The sequence below is a fragment of the Lytechinus variegatus genome, chromosome 11, assembly GCF_018143015.1.
Source record: "Lytechinus variegatus isolate NC3 chromosome 11, Lvar_3.0, whole genome shotgun sequence".
NCBI lineage: Eukaryota > Metazoa > Echinodermata > Echinoidea > Temnopleuroida > Toxopneustidae > Lytechinus > Lytechinus variegatus.
This window is the reverse complement of record NC_054750.1, coordinates 27,456,329-27,478,233: the sequence shown is the minus strand read 5'-3', so window position 1 is coordinate 27,478,233 and position 21,905 is coordinate 27,456,329. Positions and strand designations below refer to the sequence as shown.

Below are 21,905 nucleotides of genomic sequence, written 5' to 3'. Positions count from 1 at the left end.
CATCGAAACCAAAATGTCTAAAAGCTGTCATAAGAGGTTTCGCATATCGAAATAATAGCGATTTTACTGTATTCCCATGTTTTTCCGCAGCAGATGAAAAATCTCGATGCTATGCCTAAAATGCAATTTACTAGATAATAGTGCGAGCGCGAAGGTTTCTTTACTTGTACAAAGTACTCGGTTACACGAATGAGCACCTAACGTGCTCTGACATTATTTATAGACAAAAAAAGGAGTAAGACAAGTTTTCTATAAACGGAACAAAATGATGACAAGCACGCGCACAGCACCCCTCGCACACCCTCACACACACATGCCGAAATAATTAACATGTGCAATAAATAGAAGGAGTCAAAGAATGGGAACCTTGTGGAACACCCCGTGCTGCATAGAGAAAATCTTCATCGAACCGTCAAAAGCGAACTAAATCTGAAAGCAATCGAGTCCGATTTTAGGGAAGCTAATCGGTTGATCAACAATATCATACCCAATCCAATAGACATATCGCCTTTACCTTTCGGTTACAAATCGCTGCACTTACACTACGAATGTTTGAATAATTTATAAATTTTAAATTCGATTATTTAGAGCATTTTTAGAGTAATATACACGAAATATACGACAGAATTATTATCGTTATACAGTGCAGCCTTTTGGCCTCAGTGAAAGATTACATTAATTTTCTTTCATCATTGCACTTTTAAAATTCCATCCTGCTTTATTTTTTCTTCTTTCTTGTATACTTTCCTTCTTCCTTTTTACATTTCCTTCTTTCTATTTCTATTTCTTTCTTTTTGGCCTCTTCTCTTTCTCTTGGCTTTTTTTTCTCTATTTCTTCTTGGGTTAAATACCATATTTGAGGTGATGAGGATAGTGGGGTGAAAAGTCATCTAGAGGTCATAAGTAAAATAATAGGAGGCCATGTGCCTTGTTTTCCTTTTTTTAACGAAAATGTTGAAGTTTTTGTTCTTTATTTCTGCATCAATTGTGTTTATACTTGATACAAGTGATCCTTGGGTAATACCACATTATTCTGTGGTGATGAAGATGGTGAGGTGAAAAGTACTAGTGATCAAAATGTCAAATGATTAAACTTATCCTCGTTTCTTTATTTTATATATAAGTTTGATATAACCTTCAAACAAATTATCAGCCATTGTCACGTATAATCTAAAAACCTTACATCGAAGGCCATCTTAGGGTCAAAATGTCATTTTCTTGTTTTATTGATTGCGGAACCAGTTAAGATTCGTGGTTTGTGAAACAACTTGTTTCTTCTTAAGTCCTTTATTTTGTCTTCCTTTTTGTTTTTCTCCATTTTACCCGAGTTTACCTTTCTTTTTTCTATTCTCATCAACTCTATTCTTTGTATTTTTCTATGTTTCTTGATTTCGTGTTATACCGAGTCGAATCAAGTACTTAAACAATAGGTTAGAATATATTCGTATATATTTACTTGGTTTATATAATGTAAGAAAGACAAAAATAAAGAAAACATAAAGTAAATTCAAGTTAATATAATGTAAGAAAGACAAAAATAAAGAAAACATAAAGGGAATTCAAGTTGTTCGTCATAGCCACGGCCCCATGTTATCACAAAAGTGCTCTTGGACCGAGAAGAATTTTTAATGTCCTCAGATCGCACTATGTGATACAAAGCAATGATGAAAATAGCATGCATTGATTTAGTCATCAGAAGAAAGTTTAATAAACAAACTAATTATAAAACTTGTCACAACGAGTACTCTTTATCATTTTTTCAAAGTTTGGTGAGAGGTCTCCAGCCCATAACAATTGTTTTTCATGCATGCTTAACGGCTGAAGTACAATCGAGTCTTGATTTACTTCATACATAGATAATCGCTAAGAGGAACGATTGACAGTCGTAATGACTTCCCTCTCATTAATGGTGTTGATTAGAAAGATGTACTTATTGGATTCCTGGGCCGTTTCCTGGCCTTGTCAATAAGATTGGTATTATGTTTTTACAGTCATGTCTTCTGTATATTGTATTTACGTAGACCTCTGATTCTTATTCCGTTTTAGTTTATGAAATTAACCTACGTAGTTTCATAATGTTCTTCACGTAAGCGATGATATATTCATTTTATTCTCCAAATTTGGAGCAAAGTTTTTGCTGACAATCTAGAGGTTACATTTCAGAATCCTACGTCAGTTCTTATATAAAAACACTGAAAATCTTAAGGTGAATAGAGCTCTAAATAGCCACACGCATTTAAAATTTTGGTTCATATATGTAAAACTGCATTTTGTTTCATCACGTATACACACATTTTTTTTAAACTTCATATATCTCATAAACACTTACCGTGTCATTGAACAAATTATCCTCAATATCTGTTTTCTGGTTCATCTGTTTAAATATTTCGTTTACATGGCTTGTGATTTACGTTGAAAGTAATTCGTCTGTGATTATTTGCACCTAAATTGAAAGTGATCAGGTTTGTGTGAATTTCAACCTCACATGTCCCACATCGTAGCTAGACGACACCCCCACCTGGTAAATGGGAGTGAATTTTTATCTGATTGCTATAAGAAAGCATGAATGCTTGTCAGCAAGCAACCAAAGGACCGACGGCTTAAGGTCCTCTCCAGTGACATGGTAATGAGGATTAATGCCTTACCAAAGGACACTATTATATAGCGCACCAAGATGGAATCGAACCCGGGTCACCGTAATCAGAAACCCCCGCTCTACCAACTGAACTATCACCCTATAGCTCGAAGGTTCAAGCCTTTAACAATGGTTCCATGGTGATTTCAGTTTTGCGGAGTCTAGGAAGTCTAATTTCTCATGCCAGCATTTTGCAAGCATATTCGTATTCAAATGATATTACTTCATTAAATAATAATGAACAATAACCATTACATATGTTTTGACGTATAATGTGTATGCAATATGAACAGTATTTAAAGGAAAAAAGCCATTTCTCTTCATTTATTGGTTCTATACGGCTTTGTGGGGGGGGGGGGTTCTATAATTACGAACTTCATTAATTATGCAAATGTATTCAAAATCAGCTTAAAATGCAGTCTCTCCGCTTTTCTCCTATTTTTGTAATTGTTATTATATGATATATAATTTTTCATGAAACGTCTGGTTTAGAAGAACTTCTCAACACAGCCTTTCGCGAAAGCCCCCCCCCCCCCGGTTGTCTCGATAGGGTGCAGTCATCCAACTCCACCCCCACTCCACTCCTGCTTCGCGAACGCCGACTGTCCTCACAAGCCACCTAAATGTGACATAATTCCATGTCTCAATTTATAAACATGGATAATAGAGTTACCGATAGAGTTTCAGAAACCCTCCTCTCTTTCCCCTCTTCTATCTCCCTTTCCCTTCTCCCTTTCCTCTTTTCGCCCCTGATTATGATGAAGGCTTATCTAGTTCACCAACCCAGCCTTTGCCCTCCTCATAAATTGGTATATACGGCCTCCCATGAGCTCCATAACTATCATAGTCTTCAATCTTTTCGAGTTCCAGAAGTAAAGAACTTGGCTCGGGCAGATAATAAATCCAACATTCCATTATTCTTCCCGGCTGACTGGCCAGTCGGATGGCTTCCGCCAAGTCGGTTTTCGAGTCGGTAGTCGGATCGGTTTTCGGACCTGTGTTCGCACCCGTCTCTTCTTTGGTCATGATGATGTCCACCTTTCGACGGCCATAGACGTCGGGATAGCATTCGAATTGGTCGATGTGTCTCAAGAGGACGTCATCCACATCATAGACTTCACCTTTGATATTCTGGAGAGATGGAAAAAATCGGATTAAACGTTAAACATTAAAACGAATGAAGCGTTTGAATAAGAGAGGGAACTAATTCCGTGGCTAAACATAGCACCTCTCAAACGGATTAGCTTTAGTCATTTTTTCACTTGATGTTTGCTAGTTGTTACGTTCGCACAATAGCTGCTAAAATTTCGTAACTTGGAATGAAGTTCATCCTTATATCATAAGAAATCTCAGTGAATGGCCTTGTCGATAATCCACAACAGAAAACGAGTGCTTTCATAAAAAACATAAATCCAGTAAGGTACACTAAGGGTGGTGGGCCCTAAGCTCTTTACCCCATGGCATTCTTGGGGCGAGTGATGTTCTGTCAAACCCCGTCCCCCAAAAGGGAATTCAAAAATAATAATAAAATTCTAACAACCGTTCGAGAAGAGCAATCGGTTAATAAAATGCAAAGTAAAAAGTGGGGATAGAGTCGGGAGCGAGGCTTTAACCTCCTGGGCCCGGGGGGGGGGGGGGCACTCGACCAAAAAAAAGTAGTACGGGTGTGCCGCGGGCGAGACAAAAAACGGGGGCCTTGCCAGGCTTATTGTAAAAAGGAGGGTCCGCGGAAAGGACTACAAATGTTTGTGAAAACGGGGGTCCTTGGAACGGATCGCTAGCGTGTGAGTGCGTATGCATCCCTGCAGCTAGCCCGGCGGCACGGCCGCCGAGTGCGCTCGCGCAGAGGCGATGGTCGGACAGTGCTCTGCGGCCGCTTTTCACCAAAATTGCAGCTTATTGTAGCAGATCAATGCGACCGGAACGGCGTAACGAAAAACATGCGAAGCCTTGGAGTGGATTTCTTTCTTCCTTTTTTTCTCGATAAGAAGAAAATGCTACGCTTTGGAGCGGCTTTCTTTGTTCTTTTTCTCAATAAGACAAAAATGCTATGCCTTGGAACGGAAATTTGAGTGTAAAAATGGGGGTCCCCTCCGCGGCACAAACCCACTATGCATTATATACTGAGTGCCCCTCCCCCCCCAGGCTCCTGGGTCCATCTCTGAGGCAACAAATTAACTTATTCTAAAACCGTCAAATTAAAAACATCAATGGCAACAACAGACAACTTATGTCACCTTTCCGCAAAATAACGATGAGCCCCAGATCATGAAGTTGCTTTTCGTCAGCTTTCCCGCCCTGCAATAGAAATGTAGACCCAATGCTCGCTACTGTCGCTCGCCCTTTCAGGCGATCCCACCATATGAGCCATTCAGAGTCTGCATAGCAGACTAGCCCCGCAAGGGCAACACACATTAAAATGAACAAATTGATATGCTTCGAAACTTACGTATCCATCGCCTTCCTTGTCCAATAAATATGGGATATTATGCTCCGAAGAAATTACAAGAGGCCACTTCGTGCTTGTGAAACCATTTCCTATGTATGTATATCTCTCATGTCCTACCTCCGACAGCACATAGTGGTTTGGTTGCCCGCGTTTTAGAGTTCCATACATGAATACCCGATTCATGTTTAAATAAATCACATCCACTATACTAAAAAGGATAGGAGATATTTGTTGAATCTGTTGGTCACAATGTTTGCCAAAGCAGAATTCGGGAATAACTTAATAACTTCAACCAAAACTTCAACTTAAACATTGTACTATACCATGCTCGACAGTAATAGTTGGAGTTTAGAAAAGGAAATGTTTATTTATTTATACTTCTAACAAAAGCAAACGGAAAAGAGTAACAAGTAGAGACCTAGAGGCCAACGATGACATCAGTCCTCTAAGAGCAAATTCAAAAACATACAATCAAAATATACATATTATATATGCCAGGTGGGGGTGAGTGTGTGGAATGTGCGTGTGAGAGGGTGTGTTTGCGTGTGTGATGGGGTGGGTGTGGGGTGCTCTTTTTTCTTCCCTTTACTCCTTTTCTCCTCTTTGTCCCCCTTTTAAATGTTCGGAAAAATCACAGGTTCAATGGTGCTCGCCCCAGTGGCACCGCCCCGATCCTTCATGGTAATCAAAATTGTGAGAAATATATCCATATCACTTTTTCACTATTATGAACAGGCCCCTGTTACAATAATCACTAGTGAGCGCCCAGCATGGCCAAAGTTCGTCCAGATTGGACCTTGGTGCGTGGACGTTCTCTTTCCCAAATCTAGCATAGAGGGCACATGACTCCCAATCTCTTATCCAGCGCAAATCCCCTCAGCATCTACCCTCCAATCTGTAGGGGAAGGCGGGGTAAGTTGAGCATAGGGGCAAGTTGAGCCACCAGCCCCAGGCCAATAATGAATGAGTCAGACATTGTGGTGGTGTCATGTATTGATGACCCATAGCATAACCGCTAACCCCACCACATTGTTTTCCACTTTGAAACAAAAAGTAGTTTTTTAGAGGGAAAAGTATGAATTTCAGCCAAAAAAGTAAAAAAAGAGTGTGAAATAGATAAGTACTTTATTCACACACACGTCTTTAAATATAGTAAAGACATGATAACAACATTGCTAGTCCAGGTATGGATCTTCATTCTTGTCATAGTCTTTTATATGATAGATGCATAATAAATGTGTGGATACAAAATTATCGCACTAAGTTCGGACTGGGGTAAGTTGAGCCAAACAGCATGGGGCAAGTTGAGCCATGGTAATTCTTATGGTAATGTATCTTAAAAAACAAAGAAACCATAAAAATCGATTGAAATGCAGGCTGAAAGGAGCAAATTTACATGACTGCTCTTTTCCTTTTAAAGGATGTTAGTATTATAGAGAAGTAGCAAGTGAAAAGACTTTAAACAAAAAATTGACATGCTGGTTCTCCCCCCATACATTTTGTACGTAGTTTTTGTGGCTCGACTTACTAGTCCAGTAGATATTTTACATACCTGGAAAAGTCGCTATTAAAGTAAGTACAAGGTTTTTTTTTGTTGATTTGCGTTCAAGATGGGTATTGAAGTAAATTCAGCTTGGTTGCCACCTTGGCAACCTTGAGCATTTTTTTAATTAGCGTAATTAGCATATTACGATATGTAATATGCTACTTCTCTTAAACCAGAAGGATTAAAAAACATGAATAATGTCATTTTACTAAGAGTTCCTGTGACGAGGAATCGATTTATAGCAATAATTTAAATATTTAACTTATGCAATTATCGCAATCAGCCTAATTAGCATAATGAGCTAATTAGCATAAGTGTAATATATACGTATTTGTGGATGTCTATCCAAAAAATGCCAAATATGTAGATAATGCACCTTTTTAGGGTTTTCTTAGCGAGGTATATGTGTAATACATATAAAAATATATATTTCTTTGTCATTTCATATTGAGAATGTCTGAAAACATGATTAATACAGCTACCCTATGCTTATTTTCTATGGCGAGGAATTCATTTATGACATTATTTTTCCCTCCTTACCAATGTAATTGTCGTAATTAGCATAATGCGCTAATTACCATATATGTGCAATATATACATTCCTTTGTCATTTTATAAAAAAAATGCCAAATACATAAATATAACAGCTTTCCCATGGTTTTCTATGACGAGGAATTTTCTGACATTATTTTTTCCCCCTTTTTTGCCAATGTAATTGTCGTAATTAGTATAATTAGCATAATGCGCTAATTAACATATATGTGCAATACATATATATTCATTTGTCATTTTATATCAAAAATGCCCGAATACATGAATAATACAGCTATCCCATGGTTTTCTATGACGAGGAATTAATTTCTGACATAATTTTTTCCCCTTTTTACCAATGTAATTTTCGTAATTAGTATAATTTGCATAATGCGCTAATTCACATATATGTGCAAAATATGTATTCCTTTGTCATTTTATACTGAGTGAGAATTCCCGAAAACATAAATAATACAGCTATCCTATAGTTTTTCGATGATGAATTCTTTTGTGACATTATCTTTTTCCTTTAAACGATGTTATTGTTATAATTAGCTTTATAAGCATAATGCGCTAATGAATGTATATTTGCAATAAATAGATTTCTGTGTCAAAGTAATGTCTACATCGGCCTGAAAACATATATAATACAGCTCTTCTTATGTTTTCTACGTTGATGAATTCATTTATGACAGTAATTTTCCATTTTAACCAATGTCAATGCCTTAATTAGAATTACTGGCCCAATGCACTAATTAACATCTATGTGCAATATATCAAGTATATTCCTATGACCAGTGTGTTGGCTCAGTTGGTAGAGCGTACGTCTCACAATCGGGAGGTCGGGGGTTCAAACCCATGCTGCGTCAGACCAAAAGACGTTAATAGATGGGAGTTGCTGCTACCCTGTTTGACGTTCAACGATTAAAGGGATAGAGCCTCGTCGATCTGGCCCTGCTCAGCGGCTGCCGGGCCCACGATCAATTGGGCAAAGCAAATTTTCGGAGTATTTCATTTCATGTCTATTTCGAACAATAAATTATGGATTTTCATTTTTTCTATGTTGGTTTATATCGAGTGTGCCTGAAAACATGAAAATTACAGCTATCCTATGGTTAGTGGTAATTAAAATACAGGTGCAATACATATGTTTCGTTGTCACTGCAGTTAGTCCCGACCTTTCGTTTGAGGACGCAGACGCTTATTTACAACGGTCGTTGACTTTGGAAGGGACTTTTTGGGCCCGTCATCATGGTCGTAAAACTCAGTCCTGCAATGCAAATTGTGTGACATGAGATTTTTTTTTCGTTTCGCATCTGCGACGGAAACATTCAATATGCGTTTCGTGTGCAAAATTCTGGTTGCTACTATGGTAACAGCGATTTATCCGATTGAGGACGACTTTCCAAAGCCACATTTGACTCCTCCTAGAGCTCGAGAGGCCGCCCGGGGGGCCCACTTCCATTGATTAGTGGATACCAGTAGCGACCACCCGTAAAAGGGGACAGAGTGGGCAGGTACGTTAAGTATAAGGGTGTCAAAACGATGTTTAAAATGCTGAAATAAGGGATATATATTCAATACTTGTAGGGTTTCACAAGCCAAATACTTGTTAAGAGATGCATTTTCATAATCTGGAAAAGAATTGCTTCCCTTGTTTAGCATGTTTAGGGTACTTTTCGAAACCCCATGGTCGTGCCTGGTATCCACTCATCAATGGAAGTGGTCCCCCCGGAATTTGAATCTAATCCCCATTTCTGGGGAATGTAAAACATAATGCCCCTCACATCGTGTGCGAGAGGCATATCGTTTGTGTATAAGGAGTAAACAAAAGAAACAAAGAAACAAAAGAAACAAAAGGAAACGAGTTCAAAGGTATCGCATATGATGTGTACATATCAACGCATGCGAAATGTTCGGCTGGAGAGGTTGATCTTATCCATGAAATCAATTGCCAGTGATCCACCAATAATCCACATTAATGTAATATCGATTCGATGGACTGTAATGATCTATATTTAAGCCTTCATTCAGTAAGTTTTTCCTCACTCAATATGTTCTCGATTTGTTTGAAAAACCACTTTCTTCTCCATGTCATAAATCTATTTTAGGTCCTGCATTTTGAATATCTCCAGCCATCAGTCGTATTATACATGCATGTATGCGGTACGGGTGTCGCGGAAAGGGATTTTGCACACGAAAAGCAGATTTGTAGGGCCTGTAACCCCCCTGTTACACAAAGCTTAGCATTGATCGTAGAGCAGTTTTCTACGTTTGATTCTATTGACTGTAATGCACAATCAATCTTAAAAATCAAGTGTATGATTAAGCGTTAACTTTTGTGTTAGGGGACCCTAATACTAGCGTCCGTGATGATTGCGAAAGGTCCCAAGTGTCTCGCCCGCATAGCAGAGGGAAACTATAGGCGCCACTTTTCCGACGGTGGCGGCGATGGCAGCGTCGTCAACATTGATATCATATAAACCATGCAATGTCAATGTCATTATAACTTAGAAAGTATATGAAGCTAGTTCATGAAACTGGGACATAAAAGTAATCAAGCATTACTTACATGTTGCCTTAGTTTCAGGTCCCATGACTAAGGTCAATGATCATTTACGGCCAATGAACTATTGGGGAACTTGTTGGGGGAATACATGTACATATCGAAATCTTAACCAAGGATAAGTTTTTGAAATGTCGTCATAACCTAGAAAGTGTATGGACCTAGTTCACGAAACTTAAACATATAGGGTAATCAAGTAATACTGAATATTCTGTTGGAGTTTCAGGTCACATGACCTAGGTCAAAGGTCACTTAGCGTCAATGAACTTTGGCCATGTTGGGGGTATTTGTGGAATTGTCATAACTTTAAAAGTTAATGAATCCACATGTAGTTAATGAAACTTGGACATAAATGCAACCATGTAGGCCTATCCCTGTATATCCTGTGCGCATGTCAGGTCAAATGACCAAGATCAAAGGTAATGTAAGGTCAATGAACTTTGGCCATGTTAGGGGTATTTTTTAACTTGGCATCATATCTTAGAAGTTTATGGATCTAGTTCATGAAACATAAACATAATGGGTAATCAAGGATGAAGGATTGTTTTGCACACATGTTAGGTCATTTGATCATGGTCTAAGACCATTTTGGATCAATGGACATCATATGAATTGTTCTTACGTGAATATTTTATGCAATAGCTGTTTTCAAAGTAAAAACTGCTTCTATATAAAATCGCGCAATGCAGGCGAGACTGCCAGAGGCGTTCCACTTTGATTAGCTCATGCCAATTAAGCTAATTACACCATTAACATTGTTTAAAGTGAAATACGATATCATAAATGAATTCCCCGTCATAGAAAACTATGAAATAGCTGTATTATTCATCTGTTCGGGCATTTTTAAATATAAAATCACAAAGGAATATATATATATATATGAAAATGCTTTAACCCCAAAATGACTGGGGGCCATAATCAGAGTAGTAAATAAATGATCCTGGCCATTTGCACACATGTTAGGTCATTTGATCACAATCATATATGGTCTCTGCCGGGAATCGAACCGGGCCTTCAGCTTTGAACGCCGTTGCCTTAACCACTAGTCCACAGAGACGGGTTACTTTTTCGGCATCACCAATTTTTCCAAAGGGTAGATAGCTCTGGGGAACTTTGATTTAAGCTACGCCTACCATTGTTCTCTTCATCCATTTCTTTACACAATATTTAAATAAAAAAGAGTTGCCAAAGCTGTTGTACATGTATAGCTTCACATACATTTGTATACTTTCTCCCATACGTGTACTGTATCAAAGCATAGCTTTGATCCAGCTGAGGCATGGCGGCTTGTCATTGTTCAAAACCCAACTTCACCCGACAAAGGAAATTATAATTGGTATGGTGTCGAAAATCTGTCTATCTGACGGTCAATTGGATCAGGGTCGGCCTAACCACTAACCCGTCTCTGTGGTCTAGTGGTTAAGGCACCGGCGTTCAAAGCTGGGGGCCCGGGTTCGATTCCCGGCAGAGACATTTTTCGGCATCACCAATTTTTCCAAAGGGTAGATAGCTCTGGGGAACTTTGATTTAAGCAACGCCTACCATTGTTCTCTTCATCCATTTCTTTACACTATATATATATATATATATATATGTAATTATATTGTTTATTATGTTAATTAGCCCAGTATACTGATTGCACTAATTACACAATAACATTTGTTAAACGGGGAAAATAATGTCACAAAAGAGTTCTTCATCATAGAAAACCATTGGATAGCTGTAATTGTTTAGGTTTTCAGGCTTTCTCAATATAAAATGACAAAGGAATATATATACATATATATATATATATATATATATATATATATATATATATATATATATATATATATATATTGCACATATATGTTAATTAGCGCATTATGCAATTACGAAAATTACATTAATAAAAGGTAAAGATAATGTCATAAGTGAATTCCTAGTCATAGGAATATTCATATATAAAATATTGCTCATAAGTTAATTAGCGGATTATGCTAATTACGCTAATTAGAAATACCATTTGTTAAACGGGAAAAATAATTTCACAAAAGATTTCTCATAGAATAATACCATAGGATAGCTGTATTATTTATGTTTTCAGGTTGTTGTAGTACTTTGACAAATAAATCTATATGTATATGTTAATTTTAATATATATACTTTTCTATAACTTGTTGAATTTATAATAATTTTTTAAGGTAGTTTTTGTAAAAGGGATTTAATTTTAATGTCTGTGAAATATCCATGCATTATTTGTAGAAAATCAGTGAAATGTAATAAAAAAGCACTGCTCTGTGTGAATTGTAAAACCTGGTGTCATTTTAGCAAAGGTTATCGAAAAAATAGCTTTTGAACAAATGTATAAATATGTAACAAGTAATAATATCTTAGTTGAGAATCAATCGGGATTTCGGCCCCAACATTCTACCCACACGACAGTCTTAAACCTCACAGAAGATGTTTTAAAGAATATTGATGAGGGATTACTTACTGGATTGATTATGTTAGACTTGAAAAGGGCGTTTGACAGTATTGTGCATAAGATTCTCCTCGATAAATTATACTTTATAGGTATACGAGGTGTCAACCTCAATTGGTTTAAGTCATATTTATCCTCTCGATCTCAATACGTTTATATGAATGGTGTCAATTCTGATTATGCTACCGTTGAATGTGGCATACCACAAGGTTCAGTGCTTGGACCATTGCTATTCTCTCTAACTGACATTGGTAAAGTAATTCAAAATTCAAAATTATCACTTTATGCTGATGATACATGCATTTATTTCAGTTCCAAAAATGCTATTGATATAAAATCTGAATTGGAGAGTGATCTCCAAGCAGTATCAGAGTGGCTTGCATGTAACAAATTAAAGTTGAATATAGCTAAATGTGAATTTGTTCTTATTGGTACCCGAAATCGTATACACAAAGTTGATAATGACATAACTGTATCCTTGAATGGCGAATAGCTGAAAAGAGTTACTAAAACAAAATATCTTGGAGTTGTTTTAGATGAATTCCTAGATTGGGGAGCTCATATCAGTCATATGAAATCCAAGATTGCTAAATGTATGTATCTTTTGAAAAGAATTAGACCTTATATATCTCAAAATCATGCCCTAATTTTGTATAAAACTATTATACAATGTCATTTAGACTATTGTGATGGAGTCTGGAGTAATATGGGTAAAGGGTATATAGAACAACTAACTTTGTTACAAAAACGAGCTCTTAAATTAGTATTGATGGTATCCAGAAGGTATCCAACAGAAAACCTCTATCGTCAATTAAAAATTGACAAAGTCACTGAAAGGCTTAGAATGAGAAAGATAATGCTAATTCACAAAATCTTGTATGGAGCTGTTCCAGAATATATAAGTAGACGATTTAATTATCAAATATATTACTATAGAACACGCAAATCGGATTATAGTCTTTGCATCCCCAAAGTAAAAACAAATTATGGGAAAAGGCGATTAGAATATAGAGGTGCAATTGCCTGGAATAATCTTACAAATGACTTAAAAGGAATAAGGTCCACTTTCAGCTTCAGATCACAACTAAGACTCCATTTAAATGAAGCTTCCATTATTAATGTGCTTTAATTAAATCTCTAATCAGACATATTAAGATTTATATAATGATTTCACTTGGGAAGGGTGGGGAAACGCAAGGGGTACAAGGGATAACGATTTGTATAGTTTTAGTTTTTTTATAGTTTTTTTTTGTAGGCCTATACCTAAGTGTAAGATAACTGAATTTTAATAATTTGTATCCAACTTGCACTCTGTATTGTTCATTTATCCACTTTAATTGTTTGTATCCGTGTAATATATATTTTTTTTAATGAATTACTTTGTTTGCTTAAAAACTATGATCATTTTTGTGTATTGAATATTGTATCACGGCCCCAATGAAAAACAGCTATGCTGAATGGGCTTTTTAACCGTGGTGAAACAAATAAATGAAATGAAATTAGTGCATTAGGTTGATTATGCTAATTATGCTAATTACAGCGACTGCATTGGTTAAAATGGAAAAAAATAATGTCATAAATGAATTCCTCGCCATAGAAAACCACAGGATAGCTGTATTATTCATTTTTCGGGCATTCTCGATGACAAAGAAATATGTATTTTATATATATTACACACATATATGTTAATTAGTGCATTATGCTAGTTATGCTAATTACAGCGATTACATTGGTTAAAATCGAAAAATAATGTCATAAATGAATTCCTCGCTATAGAAAACCATAAAAGGGTTGTATTATTTACGTATTGGGAATTTTCTGGATAGACATCCACAAATACATATATACAGTGTATTACACTTATGCTAATTAGCTCATTATGCTAATTAGGCTGATTACGATAATTGCATAACTTAGATATTTAAAATATTATCATGCATTGATTCAACGTCACAGGACCTCTTAGAAAAATAATATTGTTTATGTTTTTAGTCTTTCTGATTTAAGAGAGCTAGTATATTACATATCGTACATATGCTAATTAGATGATTATGCTGATTAGGCTAATTAAAAATTTGCTCAAGGTTGCCAAGGTGGAAACCAAGCTGAATTTACTTCAATACCCATCTAGAACACGAATCAACAAAAAAAACTTGTACTTAACAACTTTTCCAGGTCTTGTACATGGCCTATGAGACCGTCTACTGGACTATTATGTTAGACTTGAAAAGGGCGTTTGACAGTATTGTGCATAAGATTCTCCTCGATGAATTATACTTTATAGGTATACGAGGTGTCAACCTCAATTGGTTTAAGTCATATTTATCCTCTTGATCTCAATACGTTTTTATGAATGGTGTCAACTCTGATTATGCTACCGTTGAATATGGCATACCACAAGGTTCAGTTCTTGGACCATTGCTATTCTCTCTATATATAAATGACATTGGTAAAGTAATTCAAAATTCAAAATTATCACTTTATGCTGATGATACATGCATTTATTTCAGTTCAAAAAATGCTATTGATATAAAATCTGAATTGGAGAGTTATCTCCAAGCAGTATCAGAGTGGCTTGCATGTAACAAATTAAAGTTGAATATAGCTAAATGTGAATTTGTTCTTATTGGTACCCGAAATCGTATACACAAAATTGATAATGACATAACTGTATCCTTGAATGGCGAATTGCTAAAAAGAGTTACTAAAACAAAATATCTTGGAGTTGTTTTAGATGAATTCCTAGATTGGGGAGCTCATATCAGTCATATGAAATCCAAGATTGCTAAATGTATGTATCTTTTGAAAAGAATTAGACCTTATATATCTCAAAATCATGCCCCAATTTTGTATAAATCTATTATACAATGTCATTTAGACTATTGTGATGGAGTCTGGAGTAATACGGGTAAAGGGTATATAGAACAGCTAACTTTGTTACAAAAACGAGCTCTTAAATTAGTATTGAAGGTATCCAGAAGGTATCCAACAGAAGACCTCTATCGTCAATTAAAAATTGACAAAGTCACTGAAAGGCTTAGAATGAGAAAGATAATGCTAATTCACAAAATCTTGTATGGAGCTGTTCCAGAATATATAAGTAGACGATTTAATTATCAAATATATTACTATAGAACACGCAAATCGGATTATAGTCTTTGCATCCCCAAAGTAAAAACAAATTATGGGAAAAGGCGATTAGAATATAGAGGTGCAATTGCCTGGAATAATCTTACAAATGACTTAAAAGGAATAAGGTCCACTTTCAGCTTCAGATCACAACTAAGACTCCATTTAAATGAAGCTACCATTATTAATGTGCTTTAATTAAATCTCTAATCAGACATATTAAGATTTATATATTCATAAATGAATTCCTCGCTATAGAAAACCATAAAAGGGTTGTATTATTTACGTATTGGGAATTTTCTGGATAGACATCCACAAATACATATATACAGTGTATTACACTAATTAGCTCATTATGCTAATTAGGCTGATTACGATAATTGCATAACTTAGATATTTAAAATATTATCATGCATTGATTCAACGTCACAGGACCTCTTAGAAAAATAATATTGTTTATGTTTTTAGTCTTTCTGATTTAAGAGAGCTAGTATATTACATATCGTACATATGCTAATTAGATGATTATGCTGATTAGGCTAATTAAAAAAATTGCTCAAGGTTGCCAAGGTGGCAACCAAGCTGAATTTACTTCAATACCCATCTAGAACACGAATCAACAAAAAAACACTTGTACTTAACAACTTTTCCAGGTCTTGTACATGGCCTATGAGACCGTCTACTGGACTATACCCCCAGACGGTGGCACAACTTACCCCATATATGGGGCAAGTTGAGCCATTTGACATCGGTTTTTTCAAAGGTCACGATGACTATCAGTGTGGGGGTAGAAAGCTATATTAAACAATTCCCAAGAATCAAATTTAAAGGCAAGGTACTTATTTCTACAATAGTACTAGTCATAATAATTCGAACATGCAAAATGCAAAAAGTGTCACAACTTAACCCGCTTTCCCCTACTGGGCTAAAGTTTGAAGACGACTTCCTGTACAATGTACGGCTTCCTATACGGTGCGCGAATTAAGCCTTGACATGCAGGCGGCTTGCTACCTTCGCTATTAATAAAACAAACGAAAATGCTCGCGTTGACAGTCCAAAGGTCAGTATTTATGATCTTTCCATGATAGGTATAGAACCTTTATATATCAGAGGAGGTTGACGTTACTGTTTAATGTTTACCCGCTGATTCAATACTTTGCACTAAAATAGTCTCCGACGAGTTGGGATGATCAGGGATTAGTCGACCCAAACTCGCTCCCTTCCCCCTTTCATCTATAGCCATGCACGCTGAAATCCGGGTCTGACATAAGATTTATAAGTAAACTGTTGTAACATTCCTTGATCCTGTTAGTTTTTTTTAACCAAATGACTCAATGTATTTCTGTTTTGCATAAATTCAGCTGGCATGTTCCCTATATGCTTACCATTTCCCTCAGGCACAAGTCGACATGACAGGAGTACATCTATGATCTAAACATGTGCTTAGTGAATACCCTTTTGCTGTTAGTGTACCCCCTTTCATCTCGAGGTGATTGTCTTTTTTTTTCTTGTGTGTCTTGTACTTTTTAGGAGTTAATAACGTCTTTTGTGGAGAAGAACCTCTCTTTATTTTTTCGTCGTGTTTTTTTTTTTCTTTGCTCGCTAGATTTTTGAAGAGGCATTGTGGCCTCTTGGGGACAAAAAAAATGCATCACCCTTTTCGTCTTTCTTCTGACAACGAACCTCCTCAGAGCCTCCCCCCACCAGTGGCGTACCGTGGGTCACGGCATTGGGGGGGACCAGCAAAAATTTTGAGTCACTTAGTGAGCGCGCGAAGCGCGCTCAGTTGTCAGGTATACTGACCTAATGGAGACATTTTAAGGAACCCTTATAGTCATTGATATCACGAATGAAAATACGCATCTCAGCAATCAAATAATGCGAGCGCGAAGCGCGAGCTGAAAATTTTTGATATTCAGACCTAAAAAGGGACATTATAATCGATTTTGTAATCATGATACGTACTTGTCTCGCTAAACAATGCGAGCGCGAAGCGCGAGCAGAAATTTTTGTATATATTGACCCCAAACAGGGAGCTCTTAAGGACTATATTTTAGGAATCCCTTAATAGTATACATATCTCACCAAGAGTGCCAAGCGCTTGCTGATTTTTGTTAGAATTACATCTGAAGACATGAAGCACTTTTTGAAGTCATTTTAATCATGATTACTATACGCATCTCACATAAATATTGCGAGTGCGAAGCGCGGGCTGAAAATTTAGACAATTCAGACCTGAAGCGGCCATTCTAAGGCTTACTAGTAGGAATTCACTAAGGCCATACGTATTTCACTAACCAAATGACGCGAGCGCGAAGCGCGAGCTGAAAATTTGTGATATTCAGATCAGAAAAAGGGACATTTTAAGGACTGATTTCCGGAATTATCTCATCACTCCACTGATGCGAACGTAATTACGGACAGGAAATGTTTCATATTAAGACCTTAACATGGGGCAATCATTTCAAGTGGTCATGAAAAAAGAAGCGTATGTCACTACATAAAACAATAATATATTTGGTGTATTTTGACTTGAAACGGGAGTTTTTCGTACAACAGGTATATATCTCTTTAAACTGACAATGCGAGCACCAGGAACAATGACAATATAGGCCCTGAGCAAATTATGTTTCATAAAGTTATGATAAAAATGTTTCCTATGTAATATAACATAACATGATTATAATGTAATATACTATTATAATGAACAATAATTTCTTCTTTCCCACTACGTTCCTCTTCCTTTCTCCCTCTATTTCTCCTTTTCCCCGTTTTTTTTTTGGTCAGCCAACCCCCGTAGTTACGCCACTGCCCCCACAATAAAAAAATCATGGATCAGCCCTTCGCATGTTAAAGTGAATGGTTAACATTGGTTTGACTTTTAAAAAATATGAGCTAGAAGGTCACACTTGTCATCTGTGTCTGTGATATGTTACAAAAATGAAGCCCAGAAAAAATTGCGTTCGAAAATAATTATTTACTGCTTCAAAAATTGAAATATAAAGTGACCGGAAACACCATCTTAATTTCATCCCATACACTTATATGTACTATTTAGGTGTCTATAAGACGCCTATTTACAAAATCAGGGTTTGCCTTGTAGTTTGCCTTGTAGGTTGTTTTCAGGGCTGTTTTCAGGGTTAATTGGTTCTAATACATGCACTTGTACACATGTTTCATCTTGGTTTGAGAATTTTTTAAATCAGCTGCTCACAAAGTTAAACAATACCTTTAATCATATTCGGGACAACGCGATTCACAAGTACACTACTGGAGAGGCCTGAACTTGCCCAGGTATAAAACTTGTATCGAGATTTACAATGGTGTCAAAGAAATTGAACTCCGGTCAGGAGCACCTTGGTAGCGACAAAACCCCACCGGATCCCCGGCGTCATGTGGTATTGATAGCAGTATTTTTCTTCTTCGTTATCGAAGCTGGTGTGCTCAAATCTTTTGGAGTTCTCCTGTCACCTTTGGTCTTCCAGCTAGACAGCAATTATGCAACTGTTGGGGCGTTATTTTCTTTACCCTGGAGCGTGGAATACATATGTGGTTAAGTATGAACATTATTCAAATAAAACAAAAGTTGGGTGCCATTTTCTTTAGGCTCACTAGCCATGGTAGTATAATCTAATGATCTACCAAAAAAGTCAGTATGTTTTAACATATAATTATTTAGATCACAATTAATTAATTTGTTTCAGATTCATTCTAACCTAACTTTGTACACACACTCACACCTATAAAAAGGGTTGCTAAACCTTCGTGTTTTTATGATTTTTTTTCATATACATGTATATATAGGATGCTAAAAATTATGTAGATACAGCGGGAACAAGGCAATCGACGTAGCCGGGGTCTAGTTCATCAAGTTTATTTACAACAAGCTTTCGGCCATATTTTGGCCTTCTTTAAAAGGGTGTTTAGATACATCAGCATGCATCATAAACTGCATAAAATCATTTTGGTTTTGTTTGGCAATTAAAGGACAAGTCCACCCCAACAAAAAGTTGATTTGAATAAAAAGGGAAAAATCCAACAAAAATAACACTGAAAATTTCATCAAAATCGGATGCAAAATAAAAAAAGTTTGACATTTGAAAGATTCGCTTAATTTCACAAAACGGTTCTGTGCACATCCTGGCTGGTATGCAAATTAAGAGACTATGAAGTCATCCACTCGCTATTTATTTTGTATTTTATTATATGAAATATTCGAATTTTCTCCTCATTGTCAAGCGATAAAACGATTAATTCCTCCCTGAACATGTGGAATTAGCATTGTTTAATACTATATGGTTCAGTCATGGTCCTTATTGTCAAATCTATAAAAAATGAAATATTTTATAATTCAAAAAATAAAAAAAGGAATAGTGAGTGATGGACATCATCGATAGACTCAACTAGATAAGCGAAACTTTAAAGTGTCATAACTTTCTTATTTTACATCCGATTTTGATGAAATTTTCAGTACTATGCTAGTTTGATTTTTCTGTATTTATTCAAGACAGCATTTTCCTGGGGTGGACTTGACGTTTAAGTGACATTGATCTAAATAGTTGACTAAGAGGTAGTTTTGATCGAAAAGTAGTTCACCCTGATCCAACCAGTGCTACCAGTGATGATCGAAAGCGATTTTATGCACTTTATGTTCCACAACAAACGTCCTCAAGCATCTCTCACACCTGAAGCTTTTAGCCAGTATGTCATATAGTGACATACTGGCAGGCCGTTTTCTGAATCGTTTTTCATGCTATTAATAAATGCCTTCCTAATTCAGCACAGTAGATCTTCTATGAAGAATTTTAAGTCTTAATATCTTGTGTGTTTTAACAAAATGCGATTCTTGATAGCAATCATAAAGAACTGCGCGATATAAAGGAGAAAACGTCTGGCCATACGTGCATGCAGTACGTCGACAAACGAGTTGTGGCCAAGTGGAATTTTAGTCTCCGGACTTTTGAAATACATGGTCGTGGGTTCGAATTAGTCTGCTGTGCAAATCCTTCACTCGAGTTAAGGGTCTCAGTGTGCAGCCTGTTAATGCCAATTAAGTTTTTTATGTGCTAGTCTTTGGCTGGATCGAGACCTACCTGTTGACCAAAGTTTCAGTCACGGACTGTGCCTCCAGACTAGGTTGGAATCCATGGCCCTGGGAAGCGAGGGTGCTGCTTACGATTTTCCCAGGGGGTGCCGCGTGTATCATTATTATTTTCCAAAGGCAGCATCCCCCCCCCCTGAAACTGTAGTAGGTTTCTCAAATTGGAGGAATACATGGAAAGTGATCAACACTTTGTGTTGATAACCCCTTTTTTTTCCTTTTTGCTTTTCAAATTTCTTGGGACCTAAACTAAATTGATTTTGTAGTGAAAACCTTTTTTTTCTTCTTCTTTTTTGCTAGTCAAATTTACTTCGGCACCTCAGCCCCAAAAAATCGCTCCCTGTTTGAATCCCAGCCATGTCCAGGTTGGAAAGCCCTATAAACTCAATTAACGACTTTTCTTTCTTTCTCTATAGCGGTGGTGATCAGGTCACTGGTAAATCATACTGATCTGAACATGATATCGATAGCCGGAGGATTGATAGCCGGAGTTGCCATGACAACCTCATCACTCACCCGTACAACATTGGTTCTAGCAATTCCCTTAATTTTCTTTGGTAAGAAACCTAGATTTATACCACGGTTGTGATCAATGCCACTGTTGCCACATTCAAATATAAAATTAGAAAGTCAGACGCTTGTGCCATTCAGCCATTCCAAATCCTGGAAAGATGTCAGATCTGACAACTTGTCGTCTGACAAACGATGAACTAACACTCTCTAGAACAAAACATAAAGTACCGTAATGCCCTTGCACAAGCAAAAACAGATTCTGTTATTTTGATGGTTCTGCTATTATGTTTCAAGTCTCAGATGAACTGCATCATTCGTATTCTCTGTTTATGATTTCATATCCATTGTCTTATCTGTTTGAATAGATATTGGTCTATTTTATTTCAGTAATCGATGGTTGTCTTCCATTTTCTCCCAGGAATTGGCCAAAGCATGATACTGATCCCAGCAATTATCTGTCTACATCGTCACTACAAAGAAAATTTCGCTTTCGCCTGCTCCTTTGTCTTAGTCGGTTCTCTTGTCGGAGTTTCTCATAGTTCCTATCGCAACTGAACTACTAATTGAAGCCTACGGACCACACAGCGCCCTCTTCCTCCTCGGTGGTATTTGCCTCAACATGTTCCCAATCGGTCTTGTCTTAAAACTACCAAAGGAAAAGCATAAGAGATCTCCTGCAGCTGTTTGTGAACACCTCTTGGAGGATATCGATACTTGCTCGGCACCCTCTACCATGGCAAAAGTACATTGTTCAGATGATAACGTTAATCACACCAACAAGGTGGAGTGTGGTATTCTGCAAAAAGGAAGCAATATCCTACAGAGATCAAATGAAAAAGGATCACCTAACCCTGATAAGATGGCTGGTGTTTATTATAAAATGGGAGAAGAAAGCAACGTTGGAAGCGAAAGTGACATAGAAATGGTGACTGAAAAGTTGGAATCTTCACATTCTGGCTATACAAAGACAC

At 36.8% G+C, this 21,905-nt stretch overlaps 2 protein-coding genes across 2 annotated transcripts in view; one reads left to right on the top strand and one right to left on the bottom strand.

Moving 5' to 3' along the window:
• Positions 1-3,317: 3,317 nt before the first annotated feature.
• Positions 3,318-5,404, bottom strand: LOC121423467 (gamma-glutamylaminecyclotransferase-like). Its single transcript, XM_041618814.1, has 2 exons — positions 5,085-5,404; positions 3,318-3,766 (listed from the first exon to the last, which is right to left on the bottom strand). Exons 1-2 carry the CDS (start codon positions 5,265-5,267, stop codon positions 3,389-3,391), a joined length of 561 nt encoding a protein of 186 aa, XP_041474748.1. The 5' UTR covers positions 5,268-5,404; the 3' UTR covers positions 3,318-3,388.
• Positions 5,405-18,452: 13,048 nt separating this feature from the next.
• Positions 18,453-21,905, top strand: part of LOC121424291 (monocarboxylate transporter 3-like) — a 7,541-nt gene continuing 4,088 nt past the window's right edge. Inside the window, exons 1-3 of the mRNA XM_041619920.1 lie at positions 18,453-18,872; positions 20,838-20,978; positions 21,353-21,905. The exon at positions 21,353-21,905 is cut by the window's right edge and continues 537 nt beyond it. Of these exons, the coding sequence (XP_041475854.1) occupies positions 21,554-21,905 (352 nt within the window). The 5' untranslated portion in view covers positions 18,453-18,872; positions 20,838-20,978; positions 21,353-21,553. The remainder of the gene's footprint in view (positions 18,873-20,837; positions 20,979-21,352) is intronic.

Excerpts from the sequence above, each read along its gene's own strand:
- LOC121423467 (XM_041618814.1), bottom strand. The coding sequence starts at position 5,267 with ATGAATCGGGTATTCATGTATGGAACTCTAAAACGCGGGCAACCAAAC. Across the intron at positions 3,767-5,084 it reads ACAAGGAAGGCGATGGATAC|AATATCAAAGGTGAAGTCTA; the intron begins GTAAGTTTCGAA and ends CCATCTCTCCAG.